The 16,553-nt window shown below is 43.5% G+C and overlaps 1 protein-coding gene across 7 annotated transcripts in view; it reads left to right on the forward strand.

Moving 5' to 3' along the window:
* The window catches only part of ANKRD6 (ankyrin repeat domain 6), a 252,189-nt gene that overhangs the window by 209,955 nt on the left and 25,681 nt on the right, over positions 1-16,553 (forward strand). For 3 of the 7 annotated variants that reach the window (XM_077162412.1, XM_077162410.1, XM_077162411.1), the window contains 4 exons: positions 950-1,048; positions 7,559-7,657; positions 10,093-10,191; positions 15,337-15,435. In XM_077162412.1, coding sequence (XP_077018527.1) covers positions 950-1,048; positions 7,559-7,657; positions 10,093-10,191; positions 15,337-15,435 — 396 coding nt within the window. Of the gene's footprint in view, positions 1-949; positions 1,049-2,632; positions 2,744-3,253; positions 3,593-7,558; positions 7,658-10,092; positions 15,239-15,336; positions 15,436-16,553 lie in introns of those variants that run through there. The other 4 variants (XM_077162408.1, XM_077162413.1, XM_077162409.1 and 1 more) reach the window with 3 other exon arrangements.

Genomic DNA, 16,553 nt, shown 5'->3' on the forward strand with positions numbered 1-16,553 from the left:
CAGGGGATGTGCATAGAGATGTCCTGCAAACCACTGGAAACAACCTAGGTGCCCATCAGTAGGCGAATGGGTAGATAACAAATAAATGATCTAGGACCATACGTGACAATATGCAAAAAAAAATTTCAAGAATATTTGTTGGGAAAATTGCAGAAGGACATGTACAGTTTAATACCATTTATATAAGGTTTGAGAATAAGCAAAACAGTGCTTGTTAGCCACATTGTTTATGACTGCAGAATGTAACAAAAATATAAGTGCAAAGGAATGATGGATGCCTCCAGCTTGAAGAGAAAATGAGATCTGGGAGGGGTTCACAGAAATGTCAATAATTTCTCTAATGTTTTCTTAAAATGGTTAGTGGGTACCTACATTTTTTATACTATTCATATTTTGTGTACCTGAAGTATTTCATAATTAAAAGTTTAGTTTTAGAAAAGAGGGAGACTCTTTCCAGGTGCGTTTTGTCACAGTTTTAGTTTAAGTTGTTAGCTCTCAGGTATCTGTTGGGGCTGGCTGGCTTGTCATTTGCTGTTCCCCCACTTCTTTCCTTGACCTGATTCACTTCCTCATCCCATCAGTGGGAAAATATCATTTTGTTACTTGATAGAAGCTGTCTTACAGAAAGATTTTTTTATTTCTTTTTTGTTGTTGTTTTCTTGTTTTTTTTTTTGTCTTCTAGAATTTGCTGTGTATGGAAATGCTATATGAAAGGAAGTTTTAAGATTTGAGCATATTTAATTTGTTCATTGATTACAGTGCCGATCATGGAGGTTAACTGAAAAACTTGAATAAGTGCCTAAGAGATCGGGGTAAATCCATAAGAATCTCCTGCCACAATGAGGGAGGGGGAACGGAAGTGATCTCCCCAAAGCCACTGTGTACTCCTTGCCCAAGGGGGAAGTGTGCCTGTCTCGTCCTGAATCTGTCCTTTCCTTTGCATTGACAGCATGGCCGGACCCCCCTGCATCTTGCTGCCCATAAGGGCCATCTTGCTGTGGTCCAGATCTTGCTGAAGGCTGGCTGCGACCTCGATGTCCAGGACGATGTGAGTAGCAGCCGCAGTTCAGTCAGGGGATGGGTTGGCAGGGGCTGCTTGTCTGCCCGTAAATCCACAATGCAAGGTGGTGGAGACGTGGGGAAAAGAGATGCTCTCCTAGCACTTTTTAGCTGGTGGGAAGCTCCTCTGGAAGGCATTCTCTGAGACTCATTTTCAGTAGCAAGTTGAGAGTTCGGGGAGTATGGGGAGGTTTTTCCTGTCATGGGTCATTCCCTATTATCATTCAGGTGCAGAGCCCTGAGAGCATTTTGCCTGTGCCCCCAACACACACACACACACACACACACACACACACACACACACACACACCTGCTGGAAATGTGTATCATTGACCAAGTTTACCATGGAAAAGAGACGGAACTCTTTTTTCCCCCCTTTTTCTACCTTGATTTCTCTTAGTGTTTATTTACTTGAAAAGAACCTATTAAAATTAATTCAAGAAAAGAAAAAAAGAATACAGATCTCATGGAATCAAGAAAGAAAAAAAAAGAAGGAATACCCCCAGTGAGAGTTCACTCTAGTTCCCTGCCATTATTGCAACTCGGCTACCACTGGACTCAGTCACTGGGTCTCTTCATCCCGTTACCTAGAGAGGGACTCGATTGGCACCTCTGGGATCAAGTGTCCATTCCTGACTCAATCAGCAGTGTCTGGGGCATCGTGCAGTACATAGGGTTACCCTACTGGGTTTTTGGGGAAAACAGATTCTCTAAGCATGGATGATATAAATTGTCCTCTAAAGAGCTGTTAGGAAAATATCCTATGATAATGTGATTAGAAACTATTTTCAGAAACTGTTTTACTTCTAATTTGTATGGTAGGACTCTAATAAATAAGTAAATAATGTGAGAAACACAATAATATCTTAGAGAGTTTGCATTTATCATAACCTCTTCTAGATAGATCTTTAATGTCTGCTGTTGGAAGAGTGATATTCAAATTTCAGACCATCAGATATACTTGGCGTGGTTTACCAAAGTACTTCTGGTTTTCTTTGGGTTTCTATGTAATGTCCCAAAACTTGGCAGGCACACTCACAAGTGACAAAACAGCATTTGCAAAGAAAGCACAAGATATCTAAATTCATGGACAGAAAGCTGTTTAGTTTTTTTTCATAAATCCCTAGTTATGTCTGAAATCCTTTGGCTCATCAAGGATGTTATTTTCAAAAGATGCTGATTTAGCACAAAGCTGTTGATGTCTACCTTAGTTAGGTTATAGTACTATTTTATTTTCCTGCACTGTATTTATCATAACATTCTTGGTTATGTCATAAAATGACAGGTGCAAAAATAAAGGGAGAATACAATTGCAAAATATATATATATATATATGGAGAGAGAGAAGATTGTGACCACAGAAAAGGCAGGGGATTGACTTGCTGGCAAAAATCTGTTGAGATGTATTTATCTTCTCTTTACATAATTAAAGTCCTTTCTTGTCACTGAGACCAGGAAAGGCAGGGGATTGACTTGCTGGCAAAAATCTGTTGAGATGTATTTATCTTCTCTTTACATAATTAAAGTCCTTTCTTGTCACTGAGACCAGGTTGCAGTGCCAGGTATCCTGGCCCCTTCTTCTCCAACCCCTCCCTCCACCTCAGTTCCGGAGCTCCGAGTATCACTGTGTTCACATGCAGCGAAAGCCATGCTAATTCCTTAGAACTGATGCTGTTGATATCAGGTAAGGCAGGAAGCAACACAGACAGATATGACAAGGTACCCATGATGAGCCATGTCAGCAGAAGGAAAGCCATCTCTACCTTTAGACAGGAACACACCCTCTTTTATTTATTGTAATTATTTATTTTCTTACATCTTTTCCTTTTTCTAGATAGACAATGCATACATTGCTTCTTCCAGATAAATTAAAACAAAAACACAAAACCGTTTAAAACAGTTGAGAAAGGATAAGGTAGAATTGACCTTGGCTTGTTCTGAAGTAATACATTTGCCAGTATATGACCCACATCTGTCTTCTCTTTATTTATAATCATGCCAATTTATGATCAATCCTTTGAAACATATGCAAGAATTTGAGGAAGAAAATTCTTCCTGTGTATTCTTTAAAGAAGCTGCAGAGATCAGTTATTGGAAAAACATCATTTGGGAAGTTACCTATCTTTGGGTGATTGGGTAGAAACAGGAAATGTTAATGTTATGAAGAATTTACTCCTAACTTCATATTCTGCAGATACTTATCTTTTTGTCATGTTAAAGACTGAGAATTAGTTGAAGAATGACCTCCAGTGGCCTAGAGTGGGATTATTATGAATTTCAAGCTGTGGAAACCAGTTCTTTAGAATATGCAACTCCAGGAGCAAAGTCTTTCTTGCTTCCCGCCAACCCTGTCAACTCGCATTGGAGCTCTAATGTCATCTCTGATTGGTCAATGAGCAATCACACAGCCCCCACCTCAGAAGTAGTCCAGGACCCTGTGGCAATGGTAAAAGGCATGAAGGAGGAAAAAAATAAGAAAACACAGAGAAGAAAGGCTAGGCCGAACCCTAGAAGATCAGAAAGAGAACAAGAGGTCAGCAATTTGCTTTGCACACCTGCCCTGTCTTGAGCTTCCTTGCGACATGTCTGCCTGTGCCACTAGGGAGTGAGTGCTCCAGAAGAGGGCACACTCCACCCTTTGCATGACCAGGGTTTCTTTCACAAGCTTAACTTTGAAACCTGCCCACACTATGCTCACGCTTTTTCACCATATAAAAGGGAAAAATAAAATATTTCAAAGCAAAAATTTAGATCTCAGAAGTTCCAAACCTCTTAAAATCCCAATGTAAGAAATAATTATGTCTCATGAAAATTGAAAGCTGGCAGCTCTTGCATGTACTTTGCAAACCGGTCAGCATGTTTCCAGTCAAAGTGCCAGCCTGCAAGGATGCTGGCTCTTCACGTTTCAGCTGCAGCGTTCCTCCTCCTGCTTCTCTGTGCTTAATCATTCACAGAATACTTCTGGGGGCCTGCAGTTGCCTAGGCCCCTGCGCCTTGATGGCACCTTGCTGTGCAGTTCATAAGGAGGCGCCCCCAACCCCATAGAGGCACTTGATCTTTTTCTAGACTGCCCCAAGGCTAATTGGCATCACAGGTTGGAAACACCCTGGGGTGAGTGCAAAGAGCCTTGACAATTTAGATTCGGGCCTAACCATGGTAACTGAGTTAGCTGTTTATCCCAGGCTAGGCACAGACTTGCACGGGGCCTTGGTTTTCTTAATAATAAAATGAGAAAATGAGATGCCATAGCATCTGGCATGTAGTAGGGGCTCAATAAATAGTCACTGAATGAATAATAAGTAAATGCTGTTGAGAGCACTATTCTTTTCCAAGCATTTGTTTTCCCTCAAACTTTTAGTGCTTCATGATTGATTTCAATCATAGAGAAATAATGAGTATGTCAAAGTTGCTGCTTGGGCCCTTTAGTAAGTATGTATTGAGAACACATTTGTTCTTTGTCAAATTTCAAAATGGAAGTGCTTCAGCAGTAAAGTTGTGTAGAAGGGAAGATTCTATTTGTAGGTAAATGATCCTGCAAGAGTCTCAAGGTATTATGTTGCTTGTGCTGTGTTCTGGGGAAGAGCAACTCTGAGATAACCTGCGGCAGCTTTGTGTTCATGTATCGCATGTCTCTCAGGCCCTTTAATTCTCATCTTGGTAACTTAGATGTTACCAAGATGAGAGTCTGTGGCTCGGCCCTCCAGATCCATTCCATTTAATCTAAGCAAAGCTAAAGACCCAGCTGAAGGACACCCGTGTACGGGGACGGGTAGGGGCTGGCTTTGACCTGCACAGCAATGCTTATCAGATGGTGGGGAGGACCCCATCTCCAGCAAGGTCTGTATGAAGTGAGTAAAGGCAGAGGGAATGAATGGACTGAAGATAGGGATACGGGTTGAGCAGTCTCTGCAGAGAAGAGGCCAGTGGAGAAGACACGTATCCCAGTTGGCTTAGCGTTCCCACTGCAGCCTCAAACAAGTCATTAGATGTCTCTGCATCTTGATAATCCAACTGGAAATTTATTCTTCAGGACTGAACTGAAAGATTTCGCTTCTTGCATTGAACATCAGTTTCACAAAGAAAAGCTATTTTGATGGAAGCAAATATAGTAGATTCATGATGAAAGCAAGTCATAAATAATGTGGTCATTCAAACTCCAAAGATTAGAGGGCAGCCTGTGAAACATGAGAAAGCATTGAACCTAAACCAGGCTTAGGTAAGGCTGTCTCCTAACCAACAGAGGTCCTGGTGCAGTGAGTTGTACAGCAGAGTGATTCCACCACTCGTGTGTTCAGCAGTTGCTGTTCACTGCTTTATGCTCAGCATGTACAGAGTGGTGAGTTTCATGATGTGAAAAGATTGTTCTGATTGGTCCAAGGAGTGTCAGCAGTTTGTCAGATAAGTAAAAGATCTTTCACAAATAGAAATCTGACCAATATAGTATTTATCTTGAGAGAGTATGTCAATATCGCACCTATTGATAAGAAGAGAGTACCATCTTTCTCATCAAACAAGTGATGGTAAATTGAGCTTCTGGTCAATTTACTGATGAATCCATCAGTATTCTGGTAGGGAAGTTGGCAGTCTTATAAATTCTTATAGAAGTTTTATAAAGTTAAGTCTTGGGCAATTTCTCATTTAAGTCCTTGTTTAGATATTAAGTATACCTCATCTGGAAATACTTCCTGAGGTGTTTGAAATGGATGATTTAAGGTCACAGCACACCTGTAACTGCTGAGCCAGTATCCACAGTTTTCTTTTGACCACGTGGCATGTAGAAATACCAGTTGGGGAAGGTGGGCGATAAGAGAACCCTGCGTAAACCTAATTTATAAAGGGAATAATAGTTTAGGATGCTGAGGTGAGGATCAGTGATGGGAAGGCTGGGTCAGTGGATGAAATCGTGATAACGGGTCTGGCTGTCCTGACCCCATCACTGTGGAAATCTCTTCAATTCTATGATGATGAGTGAAGAACATTGCTACTGCTTAGACTTCAAATAAATAGCAGTTTTTCCTGATGGTAGAAGTTATATGTTTTAAATATAAAAAAGATCAAAAATATATTAAAAAGTATAAGGAAAAAATAAAAATCACTTCCCCTTATGGATTTTGAAAGGGAGACCTTTTTCATTTTAAGTTGAATTTGAGTTTGGATTTAAGTGCTTTTAATGTGCATTGTTGTTTATTATCGATTCCAGGGAATTTAGTAATTAGAATCGATATTTCATCAAAGTTATTTATAGGTCATTGTTCATCCATCTTTTAAAAAATCCCCACGTTTTCTCCTATAATAGTCTCTTTCCTTTCTCAGAGTAAGAACCAGGGATACTTCAGAGTATTTCCTATATCCCTCCATACTCTGTCAGTAAATTTCATTTATGCAGAACTCTTAACTGAATCGCAGAGTCTGAGACAGGGAAGGGAGCAAGCTTGGGGGTCATCAGCCTCCTCCTTCTACAGAGGAAGAGCCTGGGTCCCAGCAAGGTGATGGGTGTCCTGAGGCTGTGCCATGATATCATGTGTGAGATAGGACTGGCCCAAGATCTTCAGCCCCCTTGCTCTGTGTTCATTCTAGTAAATCCCCAGTGTAAACGTTTGCGCTGTTCACCCATCTCCCCTTTCGAGCCTGGACCACCAGCTCTACTTGACTTCCTGAGTAGTTTCAGTGATAAGACACGGTCTAAGAGATCACAGAGCTCTCTTGTTAATGGTCCTGACCTTACCTCTGGGAGTGTTCAGCCCTTCTCTCAACTGCAATTAGGGGATAGAGTCAAGTTCCCGTTGGCGCCTGGAGGGAGAGACCCGTCGGCAATCCCAGGAATGTGATCACAGAGAATGAAGCCAATGCAGCATAAATCAGTGAGGATGTCATCGTGAGATATTAGAGGAGGCCTCTGAAAAATATGCAGAAATGGGATGGGCTGTGGAGGTGGACAGCTTTGGGTTTTCCTTGCAATCCCTGGAGTTCTCAGATGAACTAGAGATAACCCGTATGTGGCTCCCAGCCAGTACAAATGCGTCAACAAATTACACGCTTGCCATAAGTCAGCGTAGCCAGAGCCTGGGGACTAGAGGACTCAGTAGGCAGTAAAGAGTCCTGGCATTACTGGTTGACTGGCATGGCACACAGCCCTCCCAGATCTGCTCTTCAGGGATGCGACAGTCACAGGCCCACTGAATTCAGCAGGGTGGTAGGCGAGGACCTGACCCTCATTCAGAGGTTGGCTTTGCAGGGAAGGGCTGTCCGGGTGGTTGTTTTCACGTGCCCACCACGTTCATGGCCAAATCAGTTGTGAACACAATTGCTCTGCCTGGCATGCACTGCCTACTAACTAGACCACCAAGCCTGCCCTGCCCATGGTAACCACGTCCTCCTGTGCGGTAACCAGTCTGTTCTGTGTGGGGACGGGAGATGTCCTTGTGTCAGATTGGAAGGTGGTGCAGGGGTGTGGTGGGGAGAGCTTATCATTGGCTCCTGCCTCTGTGTTACTTTGCAGGGGGGTCAGACCGCCCTGCACCGGGCTTCAGTCGTGGGGAACACTGAGATCATCGCCGCACTCATCCAGGAGGGCTGTGCTTTGGACAGACAAGACAAGGTGAGGGGGAGTGGCGCTGGTCCTTTCCCCACTGCAGTCTCAGCTTGTTCACTCCCTGAGGCTAAGGAAGCCAGTGACCTCCAGGGGAGCTGGAGGATGCCAGTTTCTAAACAAATGCTAGTACTCAAGAAGTTAATATTCCTGGGCCTTATCGTTTGTGATTTAACAAGATGAAATCAGCCCACATTTTCTTTGAAAAGTCTCTGGTGTCCTAGCAAATTCTGTTTTTTTATTCTTTCCCCTGCCTTGTGGCTCCAGTATCAAGCACATAAATGTAAGTGGTAAAAAGAAGACTATCTAGAAATATGACCTGTAGAGGCCTAGATGAGAGTGGAGGGAAGGGATGAGCCATCACATTGTTTACTTCTTCATCAAAATTTTCATTGAAGTAAAACACACTTCAAGAAAAGTACACAGGTAAGTGTATAACTTGATCCAGCACCTAGATCAAGAAGCAGATCTTTATCAGCATCCCAGAAGCCCCTCACCCTGGGCTGCCACATCTCCTTTTGCTTCCTGCTTTGTGCAGCCGGTTCCATGGCGAGCCCCCTTACTGCTGCCCCTCCCAGCACCACCCTTCCCTGGTTGCTGGTGTCTGTCAGTACCAAGGCTATTGGAAGCCTAGGCCTCCCTGTGTGGCATCAGCAGCATTAGACCTTGTCTCTTTTGTTCTTGATCCTAGCTATTTCCAGGGGCACAGGCGTGGACTATTAAAGTCTACACCAGACAGTGTGGACATGACTCCCAGGGATGAGTCTGGCCATGGCACCATAGGATCAACAATGCCTTCCTGACCAAAAGGGGAAAAGAAATGTACCAAAATAGGGTATCAGTGGCTAAGAGAGTTCAAATACAGTAGAGAGCCTATTCTGGTGGCTACTCTTATGCAAGCTTTAGCTAGATATTGCTAATTACTACAGTTTGCCAAACCGCAACCTAAACCATTCCTGTCAACCCTAAAGAGCACCCAGGGCTCTGAGATTTTACAAACGTTTCATGTGCTAAGATTATTTTCCAGAAACCTACAACCTCCAGATGGATTCCTAGGCCAGGTAGGTCCTGAAACCCAGAGTGGCCAGCCTCTCCAGAACATCAGCTAGTTCCATCCCCCTGTCCCTTATTATCAACACCCCCTTTCCAACATGAAAAAATTAGAAAGGCAGCGTCCAAATAACCCCTAAAGATTGGGAGAAAGATCAAAGGGGAAGGTGGACTTATCACAGAGAAGATAGGATTTGGCAAGTGAGTATGACTGCTGAATTATGATGTTGATATTTCTTTTAGTCTTGGAGCAGTTAGATGGAAAAGCCTAAAATTGTGGAACAGTAACCCATATCATATTCTAAAATCTGTTCTATAGCTACTTGTTACAATGTACTTTGAAAGTTTTTTGGTATTTATGTTATAATTCATAATAAAAAAGTGTTTTTTTAAAAAAATCAGATCATCAGTAACTTCACCCAGAAGAGTCACAACACAAAACTCTTTTAAGTAAATTTTTGGCCAATGGAAAAAAAAAGTGTCTAAGCTAGAGACTCAACATAATTGGAGAAATGTGCCCATACTGCCCCCAGCTGACTGCCCTGTGCCCCTGGCTTGGAGCTTCATGGTGGCGGTATGGGGGTACCTACCTTTCTCTCCAGGGCTTCCCAATTCTGGTAACCCCTGCCCTCCTGGCCCCCACGCTACTCTACCCATTACATTGTGACATTTCTTTCTTTTTTTTTTTTTTTTTTTAATAGTAAGGGTAGCAAGTAAGAGCGATGTTTGTTAGTTGTTTGGTTTTAATTTCAAAGCCACATATTGAGGACACTTATTTACATATCACTATTTCCACAGTGCCTGCTCATTTGTTTGGGGCCCTGTGGCTTTTGAATCAAGCTGGGTGACATTAAGCTTTGGGGATGAAAGATGAATAATCTACCTCTCAGGTCTCTGGGCCCCTAGAACTTATGAAGCGGGATTCTTCATTTACCCAGTCTTTACAGGGTTCTCCCTGAAGCCATGGCAGAGCGGACATTGAGGGGCAATCGAGGTTGGAGAGCAATAGAAGGTGTCGTGGTACTGCTTTTAGTTCAATGTGAGCTGTGGATGGGCCGTGGTGGCCTTTCTCAGCCCCAGTGCCCAGAGATACTTAAGCCCTAATGCCATAAGGCTTCCATTGTGCATCATGAATTAATTTTTGTTCTGTACATCTAGGCTGGTGCTTGTTATGTATCCTTTCTGGGAGAATTGAGAAAATGGCCATGCAAATCATTTTCTGTGTTCTGAAGTTCCCAAGAGGAACCCATGAGGAGAAAGGTCCTGTGGCATGCCGTAAAAATGCAGTGTACTGGACCCAAGAGAACGAGGAGGATCATTTTCCTGGGTCTCTTGGAGAACACAATGAGATGAATTAGGTCTTGGATAACCTGCTTTATCTCTGTGTGTGTTAGGACGGAAACACGGCCCTGCATGAAGCATCCTGGCATGGTTTCAGCCAGTCAGCCAAGCTGCTCGTTAAAGCAGGAGCTAACGTGCTTGCCAAGAATAAGGTGAGGCCCAACAGGTGCTGGAACTCCTCAGCCACAGGTAAGGATGGCCTCAGTTTCCCTTCGCCTGGGAGCCATGTCTGCGTGAACAGAGCAAAAGCTCAGGGGCTCACGGAATGAGGTAGGGTGGGTCTCATCCGTAGCTTTTATTAGCAAAGAAAGCTAGAAGCAGATTGCTATCCAGGTCGGAACCAAGCCCACCAACAGCGCTGAACCCTGCTGCCGGTGGGAGAGGCCCTGACTGCAGCCGGACACCTACTTCGGATTAATGTCGCCATCATCTTGACATTGTAAAAAAAAAAATAAAAAGTACAGCAATAGAGAGTTGGCAATAAAAAAAACACCAGCAAAAGAACTTTAATAAAGGTGGGGGATTGTGGCTACGTCCAAAAAAAAAAAAAAGAACTTTAAAATGGTAATATTGGCAAAAGCGGTGAAATGGACACTCAGACACCTCTAGAGAAATGTGACTAGTGCAATCGGAACAACCATGTTTGAAGACAGTTTGGCAAAATAAATCAAGAACCTTAAAACTAGCTCTATCTTTTCACACAGGAACTACCCTTCTAGAATTCCGTTTTTAAAAAGCAATAAAAGACGGTGATTAAAATTTACCTATGAGGATTTTCTCAGCAACGACAGAATAGTAAAAAAAAGGGGGGGAGGTGTTAAAAATTATGGTTTATTCATATAATGGATGCGGTTAATATAATTAAAATCATTGAAGGTAATGCTTATAATTTGTTACAAAATATGACAAAAGACGACAAAACCATATATATTGCATGTCCCAATGCTTAATATAAATGTGTAGGTAATGAAAAGTTAAGGCTTGGATGTATATCTACCAACATGTTAACGATGGTTATCTCCGGGAATTGAGATGATGATTGTTTTTGATTTTCTGTTAATACGTTTGTATCTTTCCCAAATTTTCCAAAATGAACCAATTATTTATTTTATAATTGGGGGAAAAAGCATATTTTATTTTAAAAAAAAAGCATTATCAGTTTATTTTCAATAGTTGTGAGAAGGGAGTCATAAAGAGCCTTGTCTTCTTCTCTGTCTTTGGATGGCCAGGCTGTATCTGCAGTATGTTTTTTTTTTTCTTTTTTTCTTTTTTTTTTTTTGTAATTGCCTTGTTGGGTTTTCTTTTCTGTGAAGCGCTTATTTATAAGCGTGCTCCTTCACTGTTGGGTTGCTTATCTCATCTCGGTTAGTTTTTTTGTGGTACAGTTTTGCAGGTTTCCCACATTGCACCTGTACGGTTAGTGTCACTGGGTGGTGGTCTCAGCCCCTGATGGTGGGGTAATGATCTGCTGTGCTAGGATGGGCTCCTGTGTGGCAGCAGCGTGGGGAGTGTGGGCAGTGGTAGCCTCCCTAAAGCACACACACACATTCCACTCTAGGACTGGAAACAGTAGTTCCTCTAATACACAAACACACCCATCCACACACAAGAGTTCAACAGCATCATCAGGCAAAAATCCAGAATTAAATCCACCTATCAGAAATATGTGCCATCAATTTAGTGACTTGGACCTCGCATGCTGCAAAAGATAGAACAAAGGAAAGCTCGAAACTGCTTAATGAACAGTCTACATGATGAGCAAGAGAATCTACTGCAGTGCCTCTGGCCACCTTTGAAATCTCCCAGCTCCTACTGCTTTTCCGCTGGTCTATGAAAGAGTGTAATTACGCAAGCCATCCCTGTCCTCACGGAGACAGAGAAAGAACGATGTTTGTTCTCATTTTCCTCAGTCTCCCCTCTCTAGTTACTCATCATATCTTAGATGTGTCCTTCATGATCTTTCATTTATGCCTCTTTCGATGCTCATGATTAATGCTTCTCTGGGTTGTCATGATAGCTTTACCAGCTCAAATCTAATCCCTTCTCCATCCTGCTTTTCCTCTATTCAAAAATTTTCCAGCAATTCCCAGTGCCTGCCCTAAAAAAAAAAAAAAAAAAAAAAAATTTCATCAACAAAACTCCTGATGTTCTCTCTCAGGCCTTCGCAGAGTGGCCTCAGCCTCTGTCTGGAGCCCATTTCCTGCACCATTCCCCAGCATCCGCCTCCTACACCCTCCTGGGGGCTCACTGTCTCTTCACATGTCCCAGCTCCTTTAGGGATATCCCATCCTCTTCTCTGCCTATAGAACTCCAACCCAGAGCAGCAGCCTCTCGTTGCCCCAAAGGCCCATCAGGTTGTTTCCTCCAGTATCTCTTCTGCACCATACACAGCTCAGTGCTTTTCTTTACTGGTTAAATGTTTCTCATGGTTCCTTCATGAATCAAAAACTTGAAGGAAAGAAGCAAGTGATGCATCATATTATCTCCTGCCTGGCTCATGGCTTGGCAGGCTGGTGACTCTTCCATCATTCATTCATTCCAACAAGTATCCTCTGAGAATGTATCCGGTGTTTCTTCAAAATGGTCCATGATCTGGAACACATGTTTATATATTATCACATTTTCTTTTTATGCCAACCACTTGTATCCTTCTACCCCATAATGTTGACACCCTTTTCAACATGAAGTTAGAATGGGCAGGGCTAATACCCCTAAAGATCAAAGGAGAAGGAGGTATTGTGACAGAGAAGATAGGATTCAACAAATGAGTATGACTACTCAATCATTACGTTATTTCTTTTTGGTCTCCAGTGTCCTAGAGCAGCTAGAAGGAAATAGCTGAAATTGTGGAGCTGTAGTCCTTACCATACTTGGAAATTTGTTCTTTCTGTGTATATGTTATATTTCACAATTAAATGTTTAAAAGAAAGCTTTGTAGAAAGGCACAAGTTCTCTCTCTATATATAAAACAGCAGAGGCTGCCAGAAGCACAGATGAAGTGACTAGTGTCATCTAAGAAGAAATATCTTAGATATCTTATATCTTCCACCTCAGTCACAGCTTCCGGGGGAGGCTCTAGGAAGGCCCTTATTCAGCAAATATGGCAGCCCCTGTCCTGGAAATCAGCACCCATCCTGTGGGGTGGGGAAAATGCCTGTCCAAAATGTATCCACCCAGGTCATATTTTAATGTCAGGTTTATTTAGGTGTAATTCACCTGCAGCAAATTTAATCCATCTTAGGTATACTGTTCTGTGAGTTTTAACATATGTGTATACATTGCTGTATATACATAGAATGTGTGTACATTGTGTCACCACCACCACAATCAAGTATAGAATATTTCCCTCACCTCCAAAAGTTCCTTAATTCCTCTTTGAGTCAATCCCCTCCTTCTATTCCCAGCCTCTGGCACAACCACCATTTTTTTTTTTTTTTTTGCCTTTTCCAGAAGGTCATGTAAATGGAACCATAAGCTTTTTGTGTCTGGCTTTTTTCACTTAGCGTAATGTTTTTGAATTCACATTGTTAGATATATACACAGTTTATTCCTTTTTATTGATGAGTAGGATTCTTTTATATGGATGTACCACAATTTGTTTATTCAAACCCATGGTTTTAAGTGCTCTTGATTCAAATGCTTTCTGCCATAACTGATATCTTCTTATTGGCAAAATAAATTTCGGCATGGTGTGTTTTTAGAGCCATCAGATTTCTTTCATTTCACTCATAGTCAACATAAGTTTATCGGCTGCCATGAAGTTTTGAGACAGCCTGCCCCTTACACAGTGAATTACACCAAGCCAAGCCCTGAGCCGTCCGCAGGGAGTAGAAGGTTTAAAACACGGGCGGATCCTCTGATTACTGGTGAGAACGAAGCTGGCAGTGATTCTCTACATGGCTGCATATTAGAATCTCCTGGGGGGGCTTTTGAAAGAAAGATCAAAACAACCAAAATCAAACCCCCTGATGATCAGCCTAGGGCAGCCGTCAGCCCAGTTTGCCTGGGCTGCTCCCTCAGGCCTGCCAAGCTCCAGGTTCCTGGAAATAACAACAACAAATAGGCTCTCCCAAGGCAAGTTACAGCTAAGGTTCTGAGAGGGAAGTAAATGAACTGGGTGGCATATAGTTTTCCTCCCCCCCCCCTTTTTTTTTTAACTCTTTCCTTTTCTGAAAAGGCCAGGAATTGAGTTATCTGGAGTATCAGCAAACAGTATTGTATGATCCAGAGGGGAATAAACTAGGTGAGGGAAAAGTGATGAACAGGCAGCATATCAGCTCTGAGCCTACGTGGCTGCAGTCCTGACCCAGTTAACTTCAGCCGAACAGACACTGAGTATTTGCATTCAGCCTCCTGAGTTCATGTGCCCACTCTCAGACCATACCACATCTCCTCTGGGGCCCCTGCTTTGTCACTTCCATCCCATAGTCTCAAAAAACCCTGTTCCTTTCGAGCAGTTCTTTCTACCAGATTGTCGTGGACATTGCTGTGACCCTTGGGTGTCATTGTCATTGTGACATGGCACGTTGAAGGTCGGGAGTCCAAACGCCGAGAGGGTCTCTGTCTCTTTGGTAGATGTATCGTCTTATTATGTGGGGCACCCATTCCGTAGTTCACATTTTGATGTTTCAAGAAAAATAAGAGAACTGACCATGTGAAAGAGACTTCCAAGTTCAATACCAGTTTCCATTAGCCCATACTTCCAGGACGTGGCCTGAGCTGCCTTCTTCACTCCACGTCGGTATAGGGTGCATCCTCGGCTGTCACCGGTGCTGGGCGGGAAGGACGCCGTCCTCTCCACGGGAGACATCAGCGACGGCCTGGCCCTCCTTCTGAGCTTGGCACAGCAGCCAAGCGCTGCTTGTTTAGTCCCCAGCTGGGCTCGCAGCCAGGTTAGGGTTGTGAACAAAATGATATGTTCAGCATGTGATGCTTAAGAAAGTGCTTTCCTAGGCACTCTGAATCAGCTCTCTCAGCCCTGCATGTAGGGATCTCACTCCAGTGCTCAGAGACGTAGTTCAAGCCTGAAGCCATTAAGAGCTTTGCAGAACCGGGGCTTGGAACCAAGGCTTTTTGACAGATGCGGCTCTTCTGTCTATTCCGATTCCAAATTCAGCATCTTTCCACTAAAGCTCCTCTCCTGGGCCTGCCACCCGGAAACTGAGAAAACGAATGTTGCCTTATTTTTTATCCCACTGGGTAAGTATCCACCCCTGACCCCCGCCAGGCGTGCATGGCACAGGCCTGTGCAGATGCAGGCTCCTAACGCGCCTTCCCTCTGTCTGCCTCTCTCCAAGGCGGGAAGCACCGCGCTGCACCTCGCCTGCCAGAACAGCCACGCCCAGACCGCGCGCACCCTCCTGCTGGCCGGGGCCCGAGCAGACCTCAGGAACAACGTGGGTGAACTAAACGGCCTTTCTAGCGCGCGTTCTCGTGTCACCTCGGAAAATAGCTGAAAGCATGCTCCACCATTGAAAAGTAGATGTTAGAATGTAAAAAATGTTTGGGGGCTATATACAAAGGGTTCGGTTTTTTGCTAACTTCTTAATGGGTCACTTAAGGATATGAGGACTTAAAAGACTCGGAAATGCCGCTTTTTCCCCATCCTTTTCCCCTTGTTTCTCAGTCTCAGTTTGTTTTATTATTTCTTATAGCATGTGCCTGAATTACGGTTTAGGAAGCTTCTAAATGTTCTGAGAGTCCCCCACCCCTGAGGAATTATTGGATGAAGCAGCACACGGGAAGCCTTGCAATGCCCGTGCATACTCAGGATCCATAGAGGGCAGGTCTTAGTGATTAGCAAGTTGCCCTCGGGGTGAGCAGATGGGTCAGTAGTTTTTAGAGATGCCACACGAATACGCCCTTCCCTCTGCCAAAGAAACTGTACTTTCTTTATACATCCCAGGCTGCAGCCACCTTGGCTTGACAATCTGAGGCTTATCTCGAAAATGGCCTTAGCAGGGTCTCCGTGTTTAGGGACAGAATCATCTAAGGGGATTCACAGACTGCTCTGAATCTCAACTTTGAGCCTGGCTCCTTCTTAATCCAGGGCAGAAAGTTGTGCTGAGGTAGTTGACATTCTCTAGGCATAGCTATCATGAAAATGTCAAGAGAGCTCTGCAGAACGTCACACCTTTCTGTCTCCAGTGTGACTGCTGCCTTTCTGTGCGCAGAGTGCTGCCGTGACCGCGAAGCACGGTCCTAACCCGCAGTTGTCTGAATGTCCTTTTTGCTCACTCTGACTTGTTTGTCCTTCAGCTCCCCAGGCTAAATTGTCCCAGTTAGGATACTGGGACCTCCTGATGGGGGAAACTCCTTGAATTTTGTAGAACACACATTTTCTTAAAGTCCAGCCTGCCCTGTCCTTTCAGCCCATGGCAGCTCTAATGGGAAAGGCTAATTTCCAAAGCTGACTTGTTGGTCTTAGTTCAGTTCACTCCACGGCCTTTATGTACTAGGGTAGGCTGGGAGCTGTGGATCCTTAGCCAAGTCCTGGGTAAGGTCTGGTGGGGAG

This window comes from Tamandua tetradactyla, chromosome 5 (assembly GCF_023851605.1).
Source record: "Tamandua tetradactyla isolate mTamTet1 chromosome 5, mTamTet1.pri, whole genome shotgun sequence".
In the NCBI taxonomy this organism is placed as follows: domain Eukaryota; kingdom Metazoa; phylum Chordata; class Mammalia; order Pilosa; family Myrmecophagidae; genus Tamandua; species Tamandua tetradactyla.